The sequence below is a fragment of the Paralichthys olivaceus genome, chromosome 7 (genome assembly GCF_024713975.1).
Source record: "Paralichthys olivaceus isolate ysfri-2021 chromosome 7, ASM2471397v2, whole genome shotgun sequence".
Classification (NCBI taxonomy): Eukaryota; Metazoa; Chordata; class Actinopteri; order Pleuronectiformes; family Paralichthyidae; genus Paralichthys; species Paralichthys olivaceus.
This window is the reverse complement of record NC_091099.1, coordinates 13,310,827-13,335,712: the sequence shown is the minus strand read 5'-3', so window position 1 is coordinate 13,335,712 and position 24,886 is coordinate 13,310,827. Positions and strand designations below refer to the sequence as shown.

Genomic DNA, 24,886 nt, shown 5'->3' with positions numbered 1-24,886 from the left:
ATTTATTAGCAAGAGGTTACTGGGAAACATATTTTTGTTAATTTGTTGTTGTCATCAGCAAACCTTTAATTCTGCTTTTTTCTTTTTTTTTTTTTACAAAACTGGGAATATATCTCAAGGAGTGGAAACAGGAGGGTTGAAAGATAATTTTCATACCAGTGGGTATTGCTAACAGCAAAATGTTTATTTGTTTATATACCTTATAAGAGTATGTGCATGTATAAGTGTATACAGTATAAGTATATAGTATTATTCTGTTTGTGAAGGTGTTGCATGCCTGCCACATGAGCTTTAAAAGTGTACTGTACATACATAGTAAAAATACATACAAATATTCACAGAATAAGCACTACATTACTATATTCCTGCTAACAGAAATGGTTATAGACAGGATTACAGTATAAATGCAAAACACTCTGAAGTTGTCTCCTATCTCTAAGTCATAGTTTCAAGACTTCACTGTCGTAGCATTTTGTGTTTAAGCTTGAGATACAACTCTTTTTTGAAAGAATTACACAGTTCCACATTGAGAAGTATGCAGGGCTGCTTGTACAAAATGTACAGCACATCTCAGTGAGGTGAAATAACAACAAGTACAAAATACTTTCCCATGTACATATAAAGAGCAGGTCACTCTGTCTTATACTACTACAAAAATAGTGTTTGAATGCTGCAGGCAGAGGCCATTCACATAGGTTTTATCATAGTTTGTAACAGCGATGCATATAACAGAGTGATATACAGTCACGTTCCACAATCACTGGAACAGCAAATAGGACAGATTGTCTTTTAATTACAGAAGAGCAACAACCTTTTACTCTACAAAAGTTTTGCCGAACCTGAAGGTACAACACTTACCACCTCGTGTGAGATTTTGTCATGAGATTGAGTTGAACAAATAAAAAAAAAGAAACTGGTGTACTCCAAGTGTAACAAAATATTCAGATAACTCATCTTTCACAGCAAACTGAAGAGATCTAAATCTTCTTTTAGCAGTGTTTGTTGTTACACATCTTATATTTGATGATACAAATTAAGCTGAGGTGTCTCAGATTGGTCTGGACAATTTATCTAACACCAGGCTACAAATTAGGTGTCTAGCTTTATAACAATTAAAAAAATATCTAAAAATATGAATTGTTAATGAAGACATATCATAGAGCAGAGGCTCCCAACCCCAGGTCTGGCAACCACGACTGGGCCTCAGAATATTGGCTACTACCCCCCAGAACAACTTTAAGCTATTATGTTTGGTAATACTTTAACATTACCAACAACAATGTAATTGTGTTTTGCAATGCTAGCATAGTTCTATAGATGAGATTTGAACAGATAGGAATATCTCAACAACAAATGGATGGGCTGCCATGAAATCTGGATGAAAACTTATGACTTTAGTGATCCCTTTCCTTTACTTCTTAGTGCAAAATATCTCTACTACTATTGGACAGAAAACCTGGTTCAGATTTCGCCATCAGGCCGAACTATAAAAGGTTTGGTGATTGTCTGTCCTTGCAACAGGTCAGCATTACAATTCCTCCAATAATGTAGTTTAATACCTGTAAAACTAATGGCATGATGGACTTTGTTTTTATTGCTAATAAGCAAATGTTAGCATGCTACCATGCAAAACCAAGATGCTGAAGGTAGTAAACATTACACCTGGTAAACATTAGCATGTTAACATTGTCAGTGTGATCTTGAATGCACACTGACATTAGCATTTAGCTCAAACAATTGCTGTGCCTAAGTACAGCCTCAAAGAGGTACTAGCAGAGGTACTAGAAGTTTCCGAGAATGTGAGGTAAGCAGTAGAGCTTTCATTCAGTAGAGCTTTGTTTTCCCTTTTAATTAAATTCTTGATGGTTCCCGCTGGGCTGCTACACTATGACACTACAGCTGTGTCCCAATTCAGAAGCCACCTCCTTCAGTGGCTGCATTTGAAAACCGATTATATGTCACAGCAACGCGACAAGACTATCCCATTTCAAGACTCTTTTAACTACCGCCGACGAGTGCGCCCCTCCATTCCTGAGCAATGAAGGATCCAACAGGTGGATCTTTCTTGGGCCAACCTATCCCAGGAATAATTGCATGCTGGTGATGAAGCTAACGGGCTAGCTGTGCAGGTGGCTGGGCTTCAGAATGTGCGGCCAGTCAAAGTAGGGAATTATATAATGGTAAGAGTGGGACAAGCTAGTGACAGCTCGGCATGGCCTCTGCGGACTAGAGGTCTCACAAAGTCCCTCGAAGGATGAGGCCCCTGAATTGGGACACACTTTATTAAAATAGATATTGTCCTGTTCAAAAATGGTTGGGAACCCCTGTCTCCTTTAGAGTATTGAGCAAAAATGGAAAGACATCTCTGTTGGTTTGGTTTGGGAAGCAAAGAGACAGTTATGCTTTAGATACTTTATCTCCACCGATCATTGTCCCACAGCATTAAATGTAGTTTCTATCCTCTGTGCTCTTTTACCTGATTTGATGCAGTTACATCTTTTACATTGCTACATTGGTTGCAGAGAAATTCACTTGTCAATAAAACCTAAGAAAAGAGAATGATGGCCGGCAGCAGGGGTGCTCGGAAAGTGCAAAAGTCAACACAGTATGTGATGATGCAAAATAATGTCATTGGTCACAAAGAAGACACAGTTACCTGAAAACAAAGTGACCTCTGTTATTATGCTTGAAATAACCCAAAGAAATGTCAATTGTAAATTTTTGGTGGTGGATACGGTAACAAACTAAAATATATATACGCTGAAATGTTTTGTGTCTTCAGACAACTTTAAACATCCACTGTACGGAAGAGCAAATATCTTAAACATGTACAACTATACAAAAGTTTGTATGTTAACTGATGTGTAATATCAACAGAGAAAAGAACACGGAGGACCACCTTCCTTATCAGTTGGGCACTTTTGGCTCAATTCTGAGTGAGGCTTCGTACATGCTTTCTTCATCCAGAACAGAGCTCATATCCAGTAGATACTGGGCTACCTGAAACACGCAAAAAAATTGAAATTCATCTTTAAAGTTTTTAAAATACATAATCAGTTCCCGACTTTTTAGCTTGTTACCTTTTAGACTAAAACAGTGTCTACTTGTGAATTATCATTACTAGTAACGTGTATTTTGGTCCAAATCAGATCAACAAGGAAGTGATTCTTGTCCCTTGGTTTTATTCATTTTTAAAGGCTTGAGAAGTTAAAACTAAACTAAATATCTGTTTACCTTTGGTTGCAGGTCAATCTTGTATGCTGTTTGCTGAAACTGTCTGATTTCTCTGATGATGTGTGAAATCTGAAAAGCAGGATATTATTATTTCAGACTGTAAAACATACATTTGCATGAAAGGCACTTGTGTGGCAGGACACAGAAGATCTCACCATCCTCATCTTCGAGAAGTTGACCAAGTTGTCTTCGGTGTAGTTTGGCGTTCCCTCCTCGATGAAAGCAAGGTCAGTGAGGTACATCCCCAGGTAGGGCACACAGGGAGGGTCACAGCTGGTGGAAACACACATCGTCACACCATCATCTATGTGTACTGCATGTTTGCCTCATTTATCCAGCTCAAAATGAAGTCTTTAAACTGAACTCACTTCTTTAATGCCTCTCTCAGGTTTTTGAATCGCCCCTCTGATGACACCAGCTTTTGCAACTTGTCAATCAATGCTTTTGTCTGGAGGAAAAGGTTATTAGGAACACAATTAATCATATTGGGAAGAAAAACCTTGTTAATAGATGTATAGGGTGATACACACCTGCTTCGAAACCTTGAGCCATGTCTTCTTGAGACGAAAGACAGAGCTGCGGTTGAGGGAGGAGGTAATCTCGAGCACGGCGTTGTAGTTATGGAGACAACGACAAATGTCGGCCACGGCCACCCATTTCTCGATGACCGCGACCCTTGTGACCACATCGTCACAGTGCAGGATCTCTGTGGCAATAAGGTTACTTATCTTGCAGAGGAAAGAGAGAAATGGAGGGAATGGACTCAATGTTATTTTTGAAAATCAATAAAAGGTAGAATAGAGGAGTTGTGCGAGGGGCTCGTTTATTGGAACATACATCATTGAAGTGCTTTGTTGTTCTCATGATGAACGGAGTCTTCTCATTTTTGTCATTCTTCATCCAGCCTTGTCCAAAGAATTCCCTGTAAAGTAAACAGGCAAACATTGAAAATAATTATTTAGGTATTTGATTTCCTCTCTATTACTAAAATGCACAGGTGATGTGATGGCACTCACTCATATGGGATGACCTTAAAGACCAGGTGGTCCAGGAGAGTGAGCTGCTCTGCGATCTCCAGTGCAGAATGACTGTCAAAGGACTCAGTCTTCCCTCCTCCCACCTAGGACACACAAAACAACCCCAAAATGATTAAAGGTGCACAAGGTGAGTGAATAACAAAAATACTTGATGTTGGTACATGGCACAAGAAGGTTCATGCTCAGAAACCTGGTTCATCTGTGATCAGATGAACTAGGTTCCAATTGTTAACAACTGGGCAGCTGTTTTCTTCACTTACTTTTGATAGAGAAATGTAGATCGACAGAAGACATCAGGTAAGTAAGGTGGTTGAGATGTCTCACACAAGCAGCTCAATGGATGTTGACCACGAAATGAGCAGAGTTAGTTACTGTAGCTGACCGAATGAAAAGTCGATGCCTGTCTATTTTAGGTGTTACGGTACAGGTGCTGGGCGCACCCAAAAACAAATGACGCACCTGTACCGTAACACCTCAAACAAAGTGGCATCTAATTCGACTGGTGTGTTCGCTTTTCACAAACGACATCTGAGAAACATCCGACACTTGACCACAGTAAGTCACGATGCTGGGTTCAATCCGGCATCAGTGGTCACTCACTTCCTTTGTGGTCGAGTTTATGTTGTATCTTGCTTTGGTGTTGTGGCTGTTACATTTGTGTTGTGACTTTAGCATTTGTGTTGTGGCTCTTGCTTTGGTATTGTGGCTGTAGCATTTGTGTTGTGGCTTTTACATTTGGGTTGTGCTTTAGCATTTGTCTTGTAGCTATTACATTTGTGTTGTGGCTTTTACATTTGGGTTGTGTTTTAGCATTTGTGTTGTGGCTTTAGCATTTGTGTTGTGGCTCTTGCTTTGGTATTGTGGCTTTAGCATTGGTGTTGTAGCTTCTACATTTGTGTTGTGCTTTAGCATTTGTCTTGTAGCTATTACATTTGTGTTGTGGTTTTGACTTTGGTGTTGTGGTTTTTACATTTGTGATGTGGCTTTTGTGTTTGTGTTGCAGCTTTTACATTTGTGTTGTGGCTTTTGTGTTTGTGTTGCAGCTTTTACATTTGTGTTGTGGCTCTTGCTTTGGTGCTGTGGTTTTTACATTTGTGTTGTGGCTTTAGAATTTGTGTTGTGGCTTTACATTTTAAAGTTGTGACTTTTGCATTCATGTTTTCTGTCGATGCGCTTGTGTGAGATCTCTCAGCCCCCATAGGTAACTTATTCAATCACAAATCTATTTAAAAGCCAAAGTGGGTTAGAGTTGTAACAATTTGTTGATTGACAAAAAAATTATTTAATTCCCAACTCTTAAGACATTGTCTTTAGTCCTGTTTGTTAGTTGATTGATTTGTTTGTCAGCACGATTATGCAAAAATGATTGAATACATTTGCATGAATGTTGGTGGAAGGATGGGACATGGGTGAAGAAAGAGCCCATTCAAATCTTGACATGTATTTGGACAAAGGGACTTCACTCTCTTGAGCATTGAGGGAAAGGTTGTTTTTTTTTTTTACATTTTCAATGAATAATTCTGGATTAAAAAACAGGCATATTTAGAGGATTGATATCTATGCAGGTTTGCAAATAGGTGCAGCGATTGATTTGAGGGGACTGTTGGGCCTTGGTGACGGTGTGAGATTCACTGAGTAACCAAGAAACCTTTTTAAGCAAAAATGCAAAAGAACTACTTCAGATATTTTCTGGATTTCCTCACCTTTGATGATACAAAACCAAATATCTGTTGGTCTTTATCTTACTCTATAAACCAAATGATTAATTGAGAAATGATGATTAGATTAGCTGCTGCTGTAAAGTGTCTCCTTACCAGTATAAAAGAGGATATATTTGCACAATTGTATTATAATCTTATTTCCTGTAGTTAAAAGCTGCTCCACACTAAACCTTTACACGTACCAGTTGTGTCACATCTTCAAGACTGATCTGACTGTCACCATGATCTTCCTGAGTTAGAGTCCTGATGGATAGAGGAGAAAGTTAAGCTCAGAGGTATGAACAGTATGATGGATTATTTTAAGTACTGGGTTTACAATATGAATTGCAATCATCCAATAAAACAGCACACAACAGTACCTGATGATGTTGGCTGCTGCTTTCCTCTCTTGAGTCAACAGCTCAGGGTCGTGCATCACTTCCTCCAGGAAAACAATAACCTTTGTCTTCAGCTCATTGTTACTCTCAAAGTCCTGAAGATACACACACAAATTTAACAATGTGCAGAAATATTTCAACTTTTTCTGAATTGTTGGTTGTTTATTTTTTTTACCGGGGAATGTTTGGACACCCAGTGTCTCAGGACATTCAGAACTCTGTTGGTTGCTGCTCGTCTGATCACAAACTCTTTGTCTCCATTCCTCTGATCGGTTGGGAAACCTGCAGAAAATATATTTGGGATATTTTACAATAACTCTATATCAGCATTGGCAAAAAAAACACCCAGAAAGTTAAAATATTTACGGATCTAAAATCTGTGGACCTGAGTGAGGTCAACCAATAACTACAGTTGCATCTTAATCCTGATTGAATAATGGGTGTTTTGTGTACCAGTACTGGCGAGGGACATCCGTCGATATTTTTCCTTGGTTGGTGTGCCCTCATTGGCTCCAGCTGTAGCGATGGCAAAGGCGGAAGCAGCAGACAGGGCACTGCGGTTGTTATCCAGCTCTCGACATGAGGACATCACCATGCCATTATTGTATGAAAACAGAGAGAACTCTACAATGAAGAAAAAATAAAGAGAAAATAACCATGTGATTTATTCTGGTGCCATGTAAATTAAATGGGTGGTCGGTTTAAGAAGAGGCAATGCAAGTTAAAGGTTTTCTTGTTATATATTCCTCAGAATTGCAAAAAACTCATGAAATACTATTTACAGTATAATAGTGGGTGTAACTGAATTCAAATACACTGCAGAATGACCTGCTTCTTCTCCCTGCTCAAGCCTCCACTAGGGGGCACTACAGGCCAACAAAATCTTTCCCTCCACACTTTTCTTTACAAGAGGCTTTGATAATCAAGATGGTTGCAGCTAAATATAGCCGACAAATATCAGCACAGCAGAGGAATCAACAGATTCTCTGCAGTCTGCTATGTTTAAATCCTGGGAACATAGACAGATCATATGCAGCCAAGAATCCTTCACCATGTGAGACACAACACAGCTCTTCTCAATGTCCGCTAATTCACACATTCCAGAGGCACAGGCTGTACTCTTTAAAAAAAATAAAAAATCATTGTTTGATTTTTGTCATTTGATGCAGAAGGCACAGATAATCTTGGCTCTGAAACTGCCTCATTACTGGGGGCGGCAGGGAAAACACACCGTGTTGATGCAGTTGCTATGACACAAGTTTCCCTCACACCTACTGAAGCCAAGCATTGGCTTTCCCCACATGCTCATAACCACTAACACATTTATGTTTTACAGGACTGTTTTCCATAAGAAGTATATATTAAAAATTGTAGATTATTGCAACCTATATCTGATTAAAGGCTTTATTTTCCATATAAAACAGAGTAAATTGTGGCTGTTAATTGTAATATTTTCACTTACATGCTTTGTTTTGATATGTGCTCAGTCTTGGGTTACATATTCAGGGCTCAGTGATAAATGAGGCACTGGCAGAGGTATTGTATACAGGTGGCATGTCAGTGTGTGGTTTACAAGCCTGGATATCACATGACAAAGTTGTTTATATGTTAGTGCACATGTCTAGGACAGGGTGTACCTGAGGAGTTTTTGCATTTTAGGTTTTTTGGGGTGGTCGGTGACTTTGTGGGAGAAGCCTCTGTGTCCCCATCGTCACTCTGGTTTGGATCGTTGTCGCTTTCCTCTCGCACTGAGAGATCTGCATCACAGCAAAAAAACACAGGTTACTCGAATCACTATTACAGCAAATCAAACATGGGGTATTTTGCTCGAAATGTTTGTTGCAGGCCCACCTTGCTTGCACACTGAGGTCTCCTCCACCTTGTCTTTCTTGTCATCACCCTCATCTGGGATTTTGCTCGCGATGGGGCTGGACACGTAAAGCTTATTGATGTCCAAGGTGGTCTTGCTGAATGGCGACACGGACGAGTACATGCTTGCATAGCCGTTTGAGGAGCAGCTGAGGGCAGCCAGGTCAAGAGCTTTGCCCCCGGTGATGATGGGGATGTTGAGGGAGAGCTTGCGCCGGCGGTTCGGGGATGAGTTCTTGGTGATGGCGAGAGGAGGAGGGGAGGAGAACTTTCTGCTGGCCCTTGGGGAGCTGGGAGGTTCTCCATACAGGAGTTTACTGTTCTGACTGCTGGCAAAGAATAACTCAAGGGACCTGCATCAAGGGAGGATATATGCACTTGAATTCAGTACATAGGAATGTGTTTCTTTGATATTTGTTAAGTACACCCTGTTTTAAGAGCTTAGCTAAATACACAACACCTCCTAAATAATTTATGCAAACCGAGTCAGCTGAGCAACCAGAAGTGCCTCTGCAGTCGCATCTTATCGTTTTAGAGCAGGATACATGCTGCAGTGTTCCAGAAACCCTCTCCCACTCCCTGCCACCCTCCTGGCGACCTCACGGGTTCCCATAAATAGCACAGCGAGTTATAGTGCGCATGGCCACTGCTGACACAAGCAGCCAAGTGTAGGTGTCTCACAGTGACATGACAAGCGCCACGGGATAGCGTGCTGCAGGGCGTGGGCATGGGGAGCTCTCCCTGATCTGAACCCCACAGTGGGGCCCTGGCTGCCTGTGGAGTGGCGAGTTCGCCCCACTGCAACACTTCATCAGCATTTCACACTATGGATCTTTTGCAGACGAGGAGAGAGAGAGGAAAGGGAAAGAGAGGAGAGGGTGGGGCCCTGCAGCATCGAGGCTCATTGCCATAGAGTGAGAGAGCCCTGGTTGAGACACTCCCAGTCAGGCGGGAGAAACAGGACCCAATTATTGCCATTGACCAGTGAACACACACACACACACACACACACACACACACACACACACACACACACACACAAACACACACACTCTTGTACTTTACTATCTTAGTGAGGACACTCAATTCGTTCCCTCGCCCCTTACCCTAAGGATTACCTTCATTCTAATCCTAACCCTCAAACCGAGTCTTAACCCTAAAAACAGTCCATTGAAAATGTGAGGACCTGCCAAAATGTCCTCACTTTGTAAGATCTATGCTAAGAATGGATCACAAAGAATCACAAAGGTATAAGTACACACACACACACACACACACACACACACACACAGATACAGAGGCTTTACAGAGGCTGTCAAAAACCACATGTGAAGCCTGACATTGTCCCAGTGTTAAATACAGTATCTAGGCTGTTAATTCTAGAAACACCTACACATTTATATATGTATATTCATCCTGAATATCAAACACTATTTGTTTCACAAACAGATAAAGAGCAACAACATGCCAAAGCATCTTGATCGTTCCCTAATGATTGACTGCAGTAAAGCTCATGAACCATGCTTCCTCCATGATAGTGGATGGGACATGGACCAAAAATAAAAAAATCTCACTATACATTTTAAAATTATGTGGAGAAGCATCAAGTTCTTTATGTACAGTCTATGGTTTTCTTACATTGTTTGGGTAATTTACCATTTGAAACTGTATTTAAATGGACATTGTTGTAGTTTAACGGTGAGACCTGCTGTAGAGCATTTTATTTAAGTTTTGAACTGAACACATTCAGGTAAAATTTACAAACAGAAAAAACAGAAGTTAGAAACTCATATGTATTCACTTAAAACCAAAAGTTCAGGATGACAGCAACTAGCATTACAATAGAGCAACTTCCTCTTAATCCAACAAGATGTGGAGAGGTGCCAAACATTTGTTGACAACAATCCAGCAAAATCAAGTCTGTCCAAATGTAATGTGACTCACCGAGCAGGTATGGCGCTGATGGGCTTCTTGTAGATAGTGATAAGTTTATCTAGCACCACATCTGCAGTGGTGAACACACGATACGAGTGCAAGAAGGTGTTGAGGAAGTCGATGGAGAGGAAACGGAGGTCGGTCAGTCTCTCCAGCAGGCGCTCAACACTGGCATAGCGGATCTGCAGCACCTTGCAGGAGTTCATCATCTTACTGAAGCGGATGTCCACATCATCGCAGTACAGACTTGAATCTGACCTGCTCAGGAAAAAGAAAGTTGAACAAAACAGAAAAATAAATGTCAGGAACAAAAAATACAAATACAAAGAAAAGGGAGGAAAATAAAACGGCTTACTTAATCATCTGTGGTACTGTGACTTTGGAATTGTCCTCAAAGGCATTCATCATCAGCCCATTGCAACGGATGTTGTCTATGCACTGTGGCGCCAGCACGGACGAAGCAAACAGAGAAGACAGAGGAAATGTTAGTGAGTTCTGCAACATGCAGACTTTATGCCTACATCCTCGGCTCCTCGTCTGATGGCCGTGGACTGTGATGTGTGTTGACGTGCCTGGCTGATGTCACTGGTCCATGCAGACTTCTCCTGCCTCGAGGAGGCCACCAGGATGACTGTGAATGACTGACTGTCCTTTGGCTCCACGACAATCTTGAAGTCCAGGTGCTCCATGTCCTGGCCGCTCTTGTCTGATTTGGCTTTGAAGTAAATATAAAGATGTAACGCAAGCTGTCATTTTCTCTACAGAAATAAGCACATTTTTAGTGAGGACATTCATATAAAATATTTATTCAATAAAAACAAAGAAAATATCGGCTAAAACTGTTATATCATTACTTAACATTATTAGAGACTTAATTGACTCTTGTACTTTCAAATGTTAATGATCAAATATGAATGAAGTCCGGCACACTCAAGTAATCATGCATTATATATAGCATCACACATGGTACGTGCAATGCATATTTCTGTAAGATGCTACATGAATAAAACACTCACACTCATCATCTGTCCCCTCAGGGTCCTCCATAAGAGTGCAGTCTATAAGTGAGACAACTCCATTCTGCAAACAACACACAAAGTACACACTCTGCCTCTTAACACCAGCAACATTTGTCTCAACATAGTAACAGACATTAATGCTGCAAAGTTGAGAATCTGCAATGGACTGCTGTTATGAATTTTTGGGATTAAACTTCACGCCATCTTCCATGTGAGAAGATGAATATGATTTGCAAAGAAGTGTCAGAACTGCTGGTGTAAAGGAATCTGCTGACATTACTTCATATCTGCTTTAGAAATGATCATAACACAAATGAATTAAGGTTTTATCCACCTCTGCTCTAAAATTCAAGGCAAAACACGTTGAGCAATTTTAAGACATTAACAATTACCTCTGGCAGGGTGGTTATATTTCTGTCTGCATTGGTTTGTTTGTTGATCTGTTAATTAGTAGGATTACGCAGAAAGTAGTAAATGGATTACCACAAAATTTGGTGTAAGGATGTGGAATGTATCAGGAACCCATAAAATTTTGGTTCAGGTCCGGATCAGGAAACGGATCCTGGAACATTATTTCACTTAGTATTGCATTCTTTGCAATAAAGGGCGTTTTTTTTGAAACATTTTCATTTATTTCTCAGATAATAATTCATGGCTCTTTAAAAAGTGTTTCGGTGACTGATATTTATATGTGTGTGCAATTTTGTGCAGATCCAAATAACAATCAGGAACTACTGACTTTATATAAGTGGACTGTTTGACTGTACACAGAGCTAATTAAAAATGTGAACGGTTACAATTAAAACATTTCATAAGACTGGTGTTGTAACTTTATCTAAGGCTTTTAGTTGGAAGCTTTTCGATCTTAAACCTTAAACGCAAACATCAATCGCCCTCTAATGTTGAGTAATGTGGAGTAATAATACACCACCAATCCATTACACAAATCAAAGTGACACCAAGCTGCTGCTGTCAAACAATGTGCCTGTGTGTGTGTCCAGTGGTCATTGCAGACCCTGTAGCTTTTATCTTCCCGTCAGGTATTTCGTTCAGTTCAGCCCAGAGATCTGGGCCTTGCACATCGCTGTAAGACTGCGATGTTGGATAATAAGGAGCAGCGCCACCACACTGTGGCTCAGCAGCGCAGGCCTACCTTGGTGAGATGAAGCTTTCCCCCAGAACCCCTGGTGCAGATGATTAAATGCTTGGAGAAGAGAAAGCACTGCCGCTCCCCCTCCTTCTTCAGAGACAGAGAGCCCAGTCGCCCACGGGTGATCTTGCCCTTCTCGCTCATCGGCACCTGGATGAGAGACCCTGTATGTGGCAATGAAAGAGTCGGTGTAAATAGCAAGAAGAAGGAGAGAGGGTGATGGGGAGATTTGGAGAGACATATAAATGGATAGTAACCAAGAATGGGGTAAGAAAAAAAGGGAGCAAGAGAAGGAGATAGTGGAAAAACTAAAGAGAAAGAATTGATGTGAAACTGCTTGTGAAACAGCCAGCTAGTATTGTAATGTTAAGTTTGTTGCTATGGTCACATATGGGGATCTGATTCACGTGGTGGTATGTCAGCAGGTACAATCAGCTGCTTCTCACCGGGTGAATGAAGGAACGAGAGGGTGAGGGGGGAAGTCCTACTTTGCTGACTGCATTATATCAATCAAAGAACTAAATGTGATGTTTATTGGACAATGGGAACATTCCACTGCGTGTTTTTCTAGCAGAAATAAATATACACAAACCAGCAGTCTTTTGCATCGAAGTTTTATTGAACAGCCAGCGCGTCCGGAAGGTAAAGTTTTTATCCCTGCTTAGCCTCTTGGCGACTATAGTGTTGTATATTTGATAGTCGCTCAACACTGCTCATCTATCCTTTCTCTATAAGTGAATACATCTACAGTCATGTGAGAAACTAGAGATTAAATAACTCAACATTTCTGTTTTCCCTGTCCTCATCCTTCAAGGCCCATTGGGGATGAGTGACATTTACAGTCCCAGATTCATCATCAGTTTCCCTCAGAACAGTCTAATTACACTTGGCAATTAAAAACTCTCCTCATGAGAAGCACATGTTATTCCCCAGAGAGAGAGAGAGAGTGAGAAAGAGAGATGGGTCTTTTTGCATGAAAACTGAGTATTTCCCCTTTAATGCAGGGCAGAAGATGAGAGACCAGGGTAATGCAATGCTTTGAAGGCAGGACAGTGGTGGATCTAGGATCGTTCTAAATCAGGGATTACAATTTACATACAGGGGCAGATTATATTTCCAACATGCACAATTCCTAAATCTGTAAGGTGATCAAGTCATTCCTTGTTGACAGTTATCTCAATAATTTTGAGAAAAGCCACACATCTTTAAATAGATTTGTCAAAACATTTTTCACCAATTGTAAAATTTATTGTTAGTATTGTTGGTAAGTGACAAAAAGACTAATGATCATACAGGGGCACTTCAGGGGCCTTGACACAGGAGTTACCTTGTCGTACAAATGTCTGGCTGGTGTCGAGGAGAATCTCGCAGCCCTCCACGATCATTCGCTCTATCGCCAGGTTCTTCCTGATGTTCTCTGTCTCGCTTACCTCATCGTGCATGATTCTATTAAAAAAAAAGGAAAATCCATCACTTTCATTTGATCAGACACAAAAAGGCAATGAAACGCAACAAACAAGGACAAAGAAAATGGTTCGAATAATATCCAATGTACCGGTATATCAATATTCATATTTAGAGTTTAATATTATCTTTAAAAGATACATTGTACTGGTTTTTCCATATAAATCTATATAAATTCAGTCAACAACACTCAAAGCTCTTTGTGAGACACCACACAATCTAGGTGAAAACTAGGCCTGTGATTGCTCTATGTTGTTCAGTTGAAGCCCCATGCAAGTCTTGGTTTGAGACAAATGTACCTGGAAAGCTCTTCTAGCTTTGATTTTGCGTAGTCCAGACTATTCCGCTCTATATGCTCGTGGGGCGTGTGGGCCAGAAGTTCGTGGAGTGTAAGAATGTAGCGGGGAATCTATGGGGACAGAAGAGAAACCAACAGGGGAGTCATACTCAAATTTAAGGGCTCATCAACAACAACGCAAAACACGCACACACAGGAACATACAAGTGCCAGCGTGCACATACACTAATGAGAAGTAGACCAGTGCAGAGCAAAATCTACACTCATCAGCAAAAATTTGTTATCAACACAGCACAGCCTGCAATTGGCCCCAGCAGGGTGGACTGCTGGGAAACTGCGTACCTCGCCAGAAATGAGCCATTATTAAAACCCAAGCTCCAAAAACAACCACTTTTTAGAGACATTGAAAACACTGCAGGGATATTCTGAGCCAAAGATGACAAATGCCTGCTATTTCTGGGGCTGGTCAGATTTTGATGCTGCAGTTACAGGACATCGCTTTGTGAGCAAAAGAGGAGGCGGGACTTAGAAGCCAAGTCCTGACTGAACCTCTCTGGCAGACTGCAGGTCAGAAGACATGATAAATACATTGTTTTGACATGTATGTGTCCCAGTGGAATATACTGCAGTTCTAAATTAATCATTAAAGGAAAACACCAATCAGTGATAGCGGATTGCATAAAAATAAAAAACCTTAAAGTCTAAACTGACATTTTACGATAAGAAAGCAGGATAAATCAGGTAAGGACTTAAAATTATCACTAGCGACCATATAAAGTGTGTAAACAATATCTGTGGCAGTGACGGCAGCTTTGGTGATGGACTGTCTTTCGTTTGGATCACAAACAGTGTCTTTAAAAGATACACAGCTTTAGATGTACAAAAAACCAAAGTGGCCAAATGTTTTACGGACAGTTACAATGGGGCATCATTGGCATAGCAATAGCCACCTTGTATTAAGCTAGTGAAATATACGGCCCAAGGGTACCATTTATATATGGAGAGAAGAACTTGGCCCCGAGCGACTGTGAGAGAGCAAAATTAACGACAAACTCTGGCTCCGGGCTGCAGCTCTGCAGCAAACAAATTGGCTTGCCTTAATTCGGCGTGTATATCAGCGAGACAAACGAGCTGACCTGGAACATGGGGTAGGTGAGGAAGGTCTCCAGGGTCCTCTCCTCGCAGTCGGGCTTGGCCTCGTACTGTTTCAGCAGCTTGTCGAAGTCTCGGTTCTGCTTGCAATGAGCCAGGATCTGCAGGCTATACTGGTGGTTCCTCACAAACTCCTGGTAGATGTTCAGCATGGGCAGCAGGATGTCGAACAGGTCAGCTGGGTAGAGATCCATACACCAAGAGAATCGTGGTTCACATGCAGAACAAGCTTTGCAATGACAATGAAACAAAGAAAGTAGATGAGATGTTTCTTACCCAGCACTAAGGTTGGCCAGCTCGCTATTCTGGCTTTTAGACCTTGGTAAAATATCTGATGTAGGAACATGATAGTTTCACTGGAAGAAAGAGAAAAATATGAGTGATACTGATTTTTATGAAATGCAGAGTTTACCAGTTGAAGTTGAAAGAGACGAAAGTGTATGAGAGCATGGATGTGCAGGTTTTGCGCATGAATATGTTTGGATGAGTGTGTGGGTAGATTTTGAATAGGCCAATGAGGGCACATGCAGATTACTGTCTTCACTGTTCTGTCTGTGTGTCTGACAAAGATCTACAGTTAGTAGAGTACAGCAGACTAACATTGTGTAATACCAGATCACATTATTATTATTAATCACTATGTTCATATAAATGTTTATGTTTACATCGCTAAGTCTCACATAGTTTACGAGTCAATTTTCTTCCTGCTACTAAAAGCAAAGCAATGCATGGATGAGTGCAGTACATTTTTGTTATTCTCTGATTTTGTGGTATGTCATGCAAGTGGAAGAAATACGGTCGACCAAAAATTATCATAATAATCATTTACTGCTTTCCATGAATGTTGTTATGACATTTTCACACAGATCTGTAGGTTTCCTGTCATGAGTTTAAAAGTGGACTAATCAAAAATTCTAAACTGGTAATTATATGAGAGGATACATCAGGTGATTGTCAATATTATTGATTTATCATCATCCATTTTATCCATTCACTGATTTGAGAGATATATATGTTCTACACTGTATGAGAGTGATTTCTCTCATATATTGTACATTTTATTTTTTTTAATTCTATACTGTATTTTATATTTTACTTTCCAAATGTCATTGAATATTTAGATATTTTTGTGTTTTTAAACCTTGATAGCCTCAGTACAGATAAGTATAGATTTGTGTGGTGTCTATACAAATGAATCCCTTTCTGCAGCTTAAAGAAATATGTAGTTTTATTTAATGCATTTGTCCAGTTAGGAATTAAATTTATGTAACATCCTGTGTTTATATACTTGTGTCAGGAACACTCTCATCTTAATTAAACCATTTATTGCAACAAATGGAAATACAGTTAGGCTTGGCCGTTGATGGCAAGTCATTGAGTAACATTTTAAACATTTGAGCCTGGTTAAGTAAAATCAAGGCTGGAGTGGTGGAAGCCAAACTTTGCAGCAACAGTCTGATGCAGCAGAGATCAACGAGGAGGGTGTAATATTTAAACGGACCGCCTTGATGTGAGAATGGCTGTGATTGGTGTGTGACCGAACGGCCGTCAGCTGATTAAAGCTGAGGCTCATGACTCTTGCTTGTTTGTTTCTTCTTTCTTGGTTCATTCCAAACTCTGACAGTTGATCGTGTTAAAGCGCCTCAGAGACACAGATTACTTGCCCACTGAAACACACTACTTTTAGAGTAGTTTTGCAGATCTAACCTGTTGAGGAATATGCTGCTGACATCATCATGAGTGATGGGTGGTTTCTTGGAGCTGGCGGCCATGCGGAGTGGCCTCAGGAAGTTGTTGACCAGGATGTGAAGCTGCTGCACGTACTCGGCCTCTGAGTCCAACATGCTGAACACCACCTGGTTCCTCTTCCTCATGCTCTCTGCGTGCGGCGAGCGGATGTAATCCTGGATGATGGTCTTCCACTTCCTCCTGCAGATCCACCCTCGCAGGAAGCTCTGGACCTGAAGTAGACCAGATTCAAGTTCATCAAAATCTACATGCACTTCAAAAATAAAACAAGTTTGGGTTGCATGCTTTACTTTTTTGATCTTCTTGATTTCGGAGTCGTCGTCTGTCGGAGCAGCTGCAGGGCTGGCGTGGATCTTCTCGTTGTCTTTGAGCAGCCCGGATATCTGCCCGGGAGCGACCACAAGAATGACCAATTATTCCCACTCACATCTTTATCTTCTTACTTATTGTAGCAGCATGTAAACAAAGTGACTGAGTCAACGGGACTGGACCTGTCAACACTGAGACATTTTACTGCGTCACTATATTCATTCACGTTGGTCATTTAAATGCAACATGTAGCAGACTGTTCCTGCATGTTGACAATATGTAAAGAGGCTGGTAGAATAAAAATAAATAAAATACCCAGACTGGAGCTTATTTGAACTGTTTGAAGCCAAGTGTCTCCATTTACTTTGAATTTGGCAGGAGAGCTAATTGTCATTGCATTTCATAGAAGAGACGCAATATAAAGCTGTGTTCATGCATATTCAGCACTTAATTAGATTTTAAGCATCACATTTGCACATTAAAGTAAAATGACTATTTGATCTGATGAATACAGCGAGGAACGCAGCCCTGTTTGGAGGCATTGTCCCTGAGAGGAGATGCAAAGTTGTGAGTGGTCGGCATTAGCGCAGCTCACGCAGAGGGGGCGGCTGTGGCTGAGGGGGTAGAGCGGCCGTCCTCTAGCCAAGTGCAGAACCCTGAATTGCCTCTCGTATATAGAAAAAGTGCTGCACATAGATGCATTGTATGTGTGTGAATGGCAATAAACTGTACTGTAAAGCGCTGTGAGGGGTCATTAAGACGCTATATAAATACAGACCATTTACATGTGATGGTGCAGTGCTTCCATTTCACAGAGCAATAATCAACATTGTTTTCCCACAGGTTCAGATGTTATTTGTGGTGCTGGCAGGTCACAACAAGTAAAGAGACACATACGTATTTTGGATTAATATGAGTGCGGTGCAGGAAGCAGTGGTGATGTACTACCAGGAAGTCTATTTACAGCCGGTCTGACTGATATTGTGTGCGGCTGCCACACATCCGTCTATAGATAGAAAATCCTGTAATCCTCTGCTGCTGTGGTTCAGTGAGAGAGGGCAAAATCCTGGATATTTTAACAGCGCTCGCTTTAGTCTTCAAATACAGTAAGAGGGAATATCAGAGGACACAGGTCAGCCAAAATAGCCTAAAGATAGTCTGTAAAGTGGAGTGCAATGGAAAGCTAATATCTGTAGTTATATTTATACCAGATGTGATAGAGTTGTGCTTTTCTGACTGTGTGCACATGTACAAAATAATCATTAGATAATAAATACAATTTGTATTAGGTCTAAATAAAATCAATTTACTGTGGAAATACAACAGGGGGTTTGATGTAACTCAGAGTTTCAATTATAGCATGATCTTTGTTTGTGTAAATTTTGAGTTGCATTCTATATAATCTTGGAGCCAAATGGCTCCTGATGATGGCGAATTAGCCTCTGGGGGGCAACAATCAAGCTTTTGGGGCTTCTCGTGAAGCAGGCAGATCTCTGGGCCAAGAGTCCGTTTTCTGTCTCTTTTTTTTTAACATGAGTCGAACATTTCTTCACACAAAACACAAACAAAGATGTTGAATGTCTGAATATTAAACCACTTTTCAAAAAACATGATTTATAATATCTCCTGATGAAGATCTAGCATTTTTGACAAATCACCTGGATTATTTTTACATACAAAGAACAATCAGTATTGCATTATTATTAACCAAGATTTAAAATGAAAAAGAATATTTCTTTTCCTATGATTTCAAAACAGATTTCTCTACATTTCCTTCAAGTGAAATCAGTTACCTTGGCATCCAGATGATTGTAGTGCGGTGTATTCATATTTGACTGAGGTTGTGCGACTGTGGTGTGAAAATTGGTTCATACCTGAATAATGTTGCGTATTTGTTTACACTCCCGCTCCTGCGTGTAGAGGACTCACCTCTGACTTGAGCCTTTCAATCTCGATTTCCCCATCTTCTATCTGTTGTCGAAGTTGCTTAGCAACTGTTTTCTCTGTCTCCACGATCTGAAGCAGATGGAGATACTTCTGCATGAGAGTTTCATGCTCGGTGGCCAAGTTTCTGTAACTGTAACACATGCAAACACACACACACGTACACATTTTTATATTGCAGCTTAAACAATGAATTTGACATTAGTGCATGCAGCGGAGCAATCAGTTTTTTATTTTCACGTCTGTTTTTCCTTATATTTTAAACCCACTTATGAAACCATGGCAACATCCCCCCTCAGCACATCACTCAAAGATTATTTAGCCCTGAACAACTGCTTCAACTTCTAATTGCTGTATCTGCACATTTCACTAATGCGTGCATTTACCTGGCGTGTGATATTGCAGCCACCCATTCATCGCAGTCCTTTACGTCCTCTGTGCGTAACTCGAGTGCCTTTACGTTTTCTTGGGTGAAGCTGACGGTGAAATAGTACTGAAAGAAACAAGCGAGAGAGAGAGAGGTGAGGGATTCTGGTCAGAAACAACAGGACTATTCATTATTGGACACATTCTGCGGTATAGTGGTTTGACTGAAGCTTATCCGCTGCTTTTGTTTTTGTGTTTGTTCCACTGCCTCGCTGCTGCAGACATCAAGTGGGTGATTTAAAATCACACAGGGCCTGGGGAAGCCACATCTTCCTCGCCCACCAGTGCAATTGATGGGGCATACTGAGGGAAGCCTCCCCCAGCTCAGTTCCTGGGATGTCTCTAGCTCCCAGGAGGAAATGCCATAAGACATGAAGGCTGGAGCCACGGCTAATTACATAACTGTGCGATACCTGTTTCCTAGCAACTCCAGGCAGTGTGCACGGTTAGGCTGTTTTTGAGGATGAGGAAATTGCCTTTTTTTTTTTTATAATTCAGACTGAACTTTCTTACTTGATTTGTCTTTAGTGCGCATCCTCTGATTGAAGAGATGATTATTTGTGGGAAAATGCTCCCTGAGATCATTAAATGCAGACGTAACCGAGAAATGGTCAAATAACTTGACAAACCAGTAGATGCTGTAATATTTAAAACAAAGAATGACGGTGTTGACGTTTTACCTTTTTCCTTCATCTAAAGTGGGACCAGGAGGAGGCATCAGGAAACAACATATATTGACGGGTTGGTTGTTGTTTCCTGACATATCTACCTGCCACTAAACTAAAATACAGTTTTACCTTCATGGTCCACTACATTTATTTTAAAACTTAATACTACGCATGTTACTGATTCAGATTCTACGTAAATTGAGTTTATAAGATACGATACTGAAATAGCTTCCGTTGATAACAAAATGTTTTGCAATGATTGCACACCACTTTCTCAGATGATTCTTATAACAGATTTACTAGTTCGAAAGGAATGAAACACTTATTACATAATTTTTAAATGATAGCAATTATCAGATTAATTGAGTACTTTATGAAGGCATTATATGATGCACAGTTGGGGATTTTGGGTTTCCATTCAGATGATATTTCCTCATTTGTAAACAACTTTCAATACCAAATAACATTCTGCTACCTCAAAGTACTATATATCTTTACTCTTAAAAGAGTACTGCTGTTTTTACAGAGGAAACGATCTGCTACTTCATTCTGTGGCAAAACTAGTGTAACTATTTGGACACATACATACAACAACTTTGACTTTTACATTCAATATATTGACATATATTGAAAGTCTCCAAATATATATTGGATGTTTCCAAATGGTTCAAGTAAAAATTGGTCTAAACTATTTTTATATATCAAAACACTGAACCCTGAATTGCCCCTGAGGGCAGTGTGTGAGTGATGTGTGATAGAGAAAGTGTTTGTGAATGGCAAAACTGTACTGTGCTTTGTGTGGTCATCAAGACTATAAATGCTGCTATTTAAATAAAGACCATTTACCATATATATGTATGTGGGAGTTGTTCAAGCGTATGTAGGAGGCAACTGGACTTGCTTGTGTTTCTTGAAAATATTTGGACTTTCATCTTCTGCAGTTCTTCTAGATCTCCTAGAACTGAAGGAGCCTTTTGCCTCACATGTACAACTCCTGAAGATACCATGGCCTGACCGAGACCACCATTCACCATTTACTTGTTCAAACTTACCAAAGCTCCCAAATAGTGAGCCATGATAAAAAAAGATATATCACAACTCCTATCAGTCAAATGTCATCTTCTCCTTGGACTTCTTCTTGCTATGATGACTGAGACCAGACTCTAATCTTTGGCCCTGCAGATGCTCAACAGGCACCTATCAACCTGCAGCTGATAGTCATGTATGGCTGACTGTTCCTCCATCTTCACTTTCATTAGGTATTCATCCTACCGTCAAAGGAAATCTATTTCTGGCAGGGAGACATGCATGTTGTTGCAAGTTCTCCCTCGTGATCTCTGTGATAGGAGCGCGGTGAGTGTCTGGTATGAGGTGATGTTAAGCACACTGTCTTCATGCTGCTTTATGTTTACGGCTGAGTCACGCACATTTAAAAATCGTTACTTCTCTGAACAGAGATATTAGATCAATACAGCATCGATACATCCCACGATATCCATACGTGAGCAATACTTGCTCTTAAAGCAATGATTCTTTCGTTTGATTGAACTGTTCTTCCTACGTGAGTTAACCAATTCTTGCTGACTGGTAAACATCTCAGTTTTATTACAGCAGTGCTATAAAAGGACTTTCCTGCACCACATAATGAGCTCTATACAGTAATATATTCCCTGGAGAACTAAGTGTTACTAATCACTCAACGGGCATCCACTTTCATTTTAATGAGGAGCTTTGGTTTGGATGTTAGTCTTTTTTTTCGACCCCAACCCGTCAAATCTTACTACCGGTCAGATCTTTTGATTTGGGGTTCAGCTTGTGTCACATCCCTCGCTGCTGTGGCTTCTTGTGTTATTGGTTTGAAGTGCTGCCGTTTCCCAGTGTGAGCGAGAAAACATGCGGTTTCTATAAATGGACTCTGACCCCTCCAAGGTACCGCGAGAACGAAATTTAACCCACGTAGCACTCGCATTAATAGGAGAGATGCGACACACTTCTTCTCTTCCCTCTGTTATCCCGCCTCGTCCAACTGCATCATTATTTAGGATGCAAAAAGGGTTGCCATAGAAACCCCGGGCTCAAGCGCATTATCATTTTCACACAAACTGCATTTGAGGATAAATATAATGTAGGGATTAGAGTGGATTGCTATAAAACTCAAACCCCACAAATCCAGGGGGGTAGGAAGTAGAGGTGATGTTTTCATACTCTTACTGTGTTTGTTTGTTTGTTTGTTTACATTGAGAGTTAACTCCTAATATCAGTCAAATTATTTGTCTTTCACTCTCTGCTAACATGATTCGCAGAACAAATCCATAGACTTTTCTCTAGTTTACTGTATCGGCCAGAGAATGTAGAGGGAAACAACACTGCTGAGAAAAAACATAAAAAATTCTTCCAGGGAGGTGTTTTTTTTTGGTGCCTTGAAATGAGCACAACATTAGCCTGTGTGTTGCATTCTGCTTTGTCAGCACAAGGGCAGCTGTTCACAGGAAGAGCCTGGACTCACTTTGGATTGCAGCCCTACCTACAGAGTCAGGCACAGAGCGACGGGCTGGTGGCTCAGAGGCATAATGTTTCTCTGCAGTTTATTTACAATAAGACTGTCCACAAGCTGGTTGACCCTTTTAATCTAAAGTTTTCCTGATTAAAGGAGCAAAACGCATAAAACTCAAATGTGCACACGTGATTTTTACGACACAGTAACAGGGTCTTATGGACAAATCATGAAAGTGCCACTCTTCACAAGCAGTGCATCACTATGTATGATGCAACGTGAAAGCTCTAAAATTAGATTGAGCCATTTCATGCAGATCAGAGCTGACTGATCACTGGCACCCCACTGTGTCCTGAGCCCCAGCTGTAATGTCACATCTCACCACAAGATGGAAATCCTGAGGCCACAACTTTTTTTTTTTTTTTTTTTTGCATGTTTCATTGGAAGCAGCAGTAGGTAAATCACTCTCCGCCCTATAACGTCAAAAAAAAAGAAAAGAAATGATGACTGAAAGTCAAAAGCAAAATATACAAACAACCAACCAGGTTAATAGCAGAAACGCATTTGTGGTCACATTTAATGCACCAAGGAAAACTCTCCCAATTAAAAAAAAAAAAGGAAAACATATTAAGCTGTGGTTCACTGCAACACCAAGCAACACAAATACTGCATAGCCCAGTGCCAGGGCTGCTGTAATATCATTAGGTGTTAAAATTGTTACCTCATCATTAATGCCATGCATGCATTACATAACGTGCAATACAGCAGCAATCTGGAACCTCATGTTATTCTGCTGCTGGATTTGAGGTCACCGTGAGAAGGAGGAGAAGAAAAACATGCACAGTAAAAAAAAAAAGAACTTGGTTCTGGAGTGAAATGGAGTTCAGAGACGTTTGAGGCGCAGGGAAATTGAGATTTCACTGTCAACATGCAGGGCTGGAAAACAATGAGGCAGTGATAGAGAGCCTGTGTGTGTGCGCGTTTGTGTGTGCCTGTCTCCATACCTGCTTCTCCAAACACTCCTTCGCTGACAGTGAGGGTTTGGGAGAGGGCGCCCTGTCGCAGATGCTTCCCTCCAACAGGTACAATCCCGAGGGACGAGAGCTGGACTCGTTCTCGAAATAAAAGAGCATGTTCTGCAGCAGCGCAAACCACTTGCTGTGCCATTTGGTGTTGTCCGAGCTCTTCTTGCTCAGGCAGCCCCGTCTCGTACCATCCTTTTTCGCCAAAAGTCCCAGATAGGTGACATGACCATCATTAAGTCGTATTCCCTTCTGCATTTTGATGGAGAGAGAAGGATGAGGGGGCACGTTCAGTTGCACACGGTGGGATCCCCTCCTTACATCTTCCTGAAGTCGCTCCGGAGGGAAGAAGAAGAAGAGGAAAAAAAAACAATCAAATCAAGACTTTCTGAATGCGGAGCTCGAGCAGCAGCAGCAGCCTCGTCCACTCGGTCTTCACCGTGTTGGCATCTGAGCAAAAAGAGAGGAACACAACGAGCTGCATAAGTCCCGCATCCTTAGAATCTTCTGTCACACTCCGTGCGCTCTGAGGAGCCACAATTCCCGCATCGTCAAAACAGTGGCAGCGAAAAATGAAGTGAAAACAAGGCAGGATGAGAGATTGTAGTTCGAGGTTCGTCCTTTTCTCACATGAAACCTCCAGAGAGCAGCAGCAGCAGCAGCAGCAGCAGCAGCAGCAGACTGGGCGCTGAGCTCGGCACTGCTGCTCGCGGTCACATGACGCATGCTTGGGAAAGCAGATTCAGGACCTTGGACAGGGACGTTTCCACAAGATGCCGCATAAAGTTGAGTTTCGAGGATGTGATGAAAATCTGGAGACATGAGGCAACACGGGAAAATAACAGTCAAAAGGAAAAAGCATTGAAATGCTGCAGAGGCAATGCATTTTCACTTCTCTCTGTTTCCTTTAGAACTTTATATGATAAGAATAATAATGATGAACGTTATTTGTATAACGCCGTTCAAAACACTGTTACAAGGTGCTTTGCGAGTGAAAGATGGACAATTGAAGGCAAAC

The 24,886-nt window shown here is 41.0% G+C and overlaps 1 protein-coding gene across 1 annotated transcript; it reads right to left on the bottom strand.

The window, feature by feature from the left end:
- Positions 1–163: 163 nt before the first annotated feature.
- rasgrf1 (Ras protein specific guanine nucleotide releasing factor 1) lies at positions 164–24,582 on the bottom strand. The gene is made up of 27 exons (XM_020078452.2): positions 23,851–24,582; positions 19,645–19,751; positions 19,244–19,391; positions 17,296–17,388; positions 16,964–17,217; positions 15,533–15,612; positions 15,241–15,434; positions 14,106–14,215; positions 13,670–13,788; positions 12,346–12,506; positions 11,190–11,253; positions 10,746–10,888; positions 10,529–10,611; positions 10,183–10,431; positions 8,221–8,591; positions 8,007–8,126; positions 6,823–6,993; positions 6,545–6,651; positions 6,352–6,464; positions 6,175–6,235; positions 4,251–4,354; positions 4,072–4,156; positions 3,765–3,962; positions 3,603–3,682; positions 3,390–3,507; positions 3,235–3,303; positions 164–3,000 (listed from the first exon to the last, which is right to left on the bottom strand). Exons 1-27 carry the CDS (start codon positions 24,124–24,126, stop codon positions 2,908–2,910), a joined length of 3,771 nt encoding a protein of 1,256 aa, XP_019934011.1. The 5' UTR covers positions 24,127–24,582; the 3' UTR covers positions 164–2,907.
- Between the last annotated feature and the right edge of the window lie 304 nt (positions 24,583–24,886).

Excerpts from the sequence above, each read along its gene's own strand:
- rasgrf1 (XM_020078452.2), bottom strand. The coding sequence starts at position 24,126 with ATGCAGAAGGGAATACGACTTAATGATGGTCATGTCACCTATCTGGGA. Across the intron at positions 17,389-19,243 it reads TTGAAAGGCTCAAGTCAGAG|ATATCCGGGCTGCTCAAAGA; the intron begins GTGAGTCCTCTA and ends GCTCCCGGGCAG. Across the intron at positions 4,355-6,174 it reads TTGAAGATGTGACACAACTG|GTGGGAGGAGGGAAGACTGA; the intron begins GTACGTGTAAAG and ends TGTGTGTCCTAG.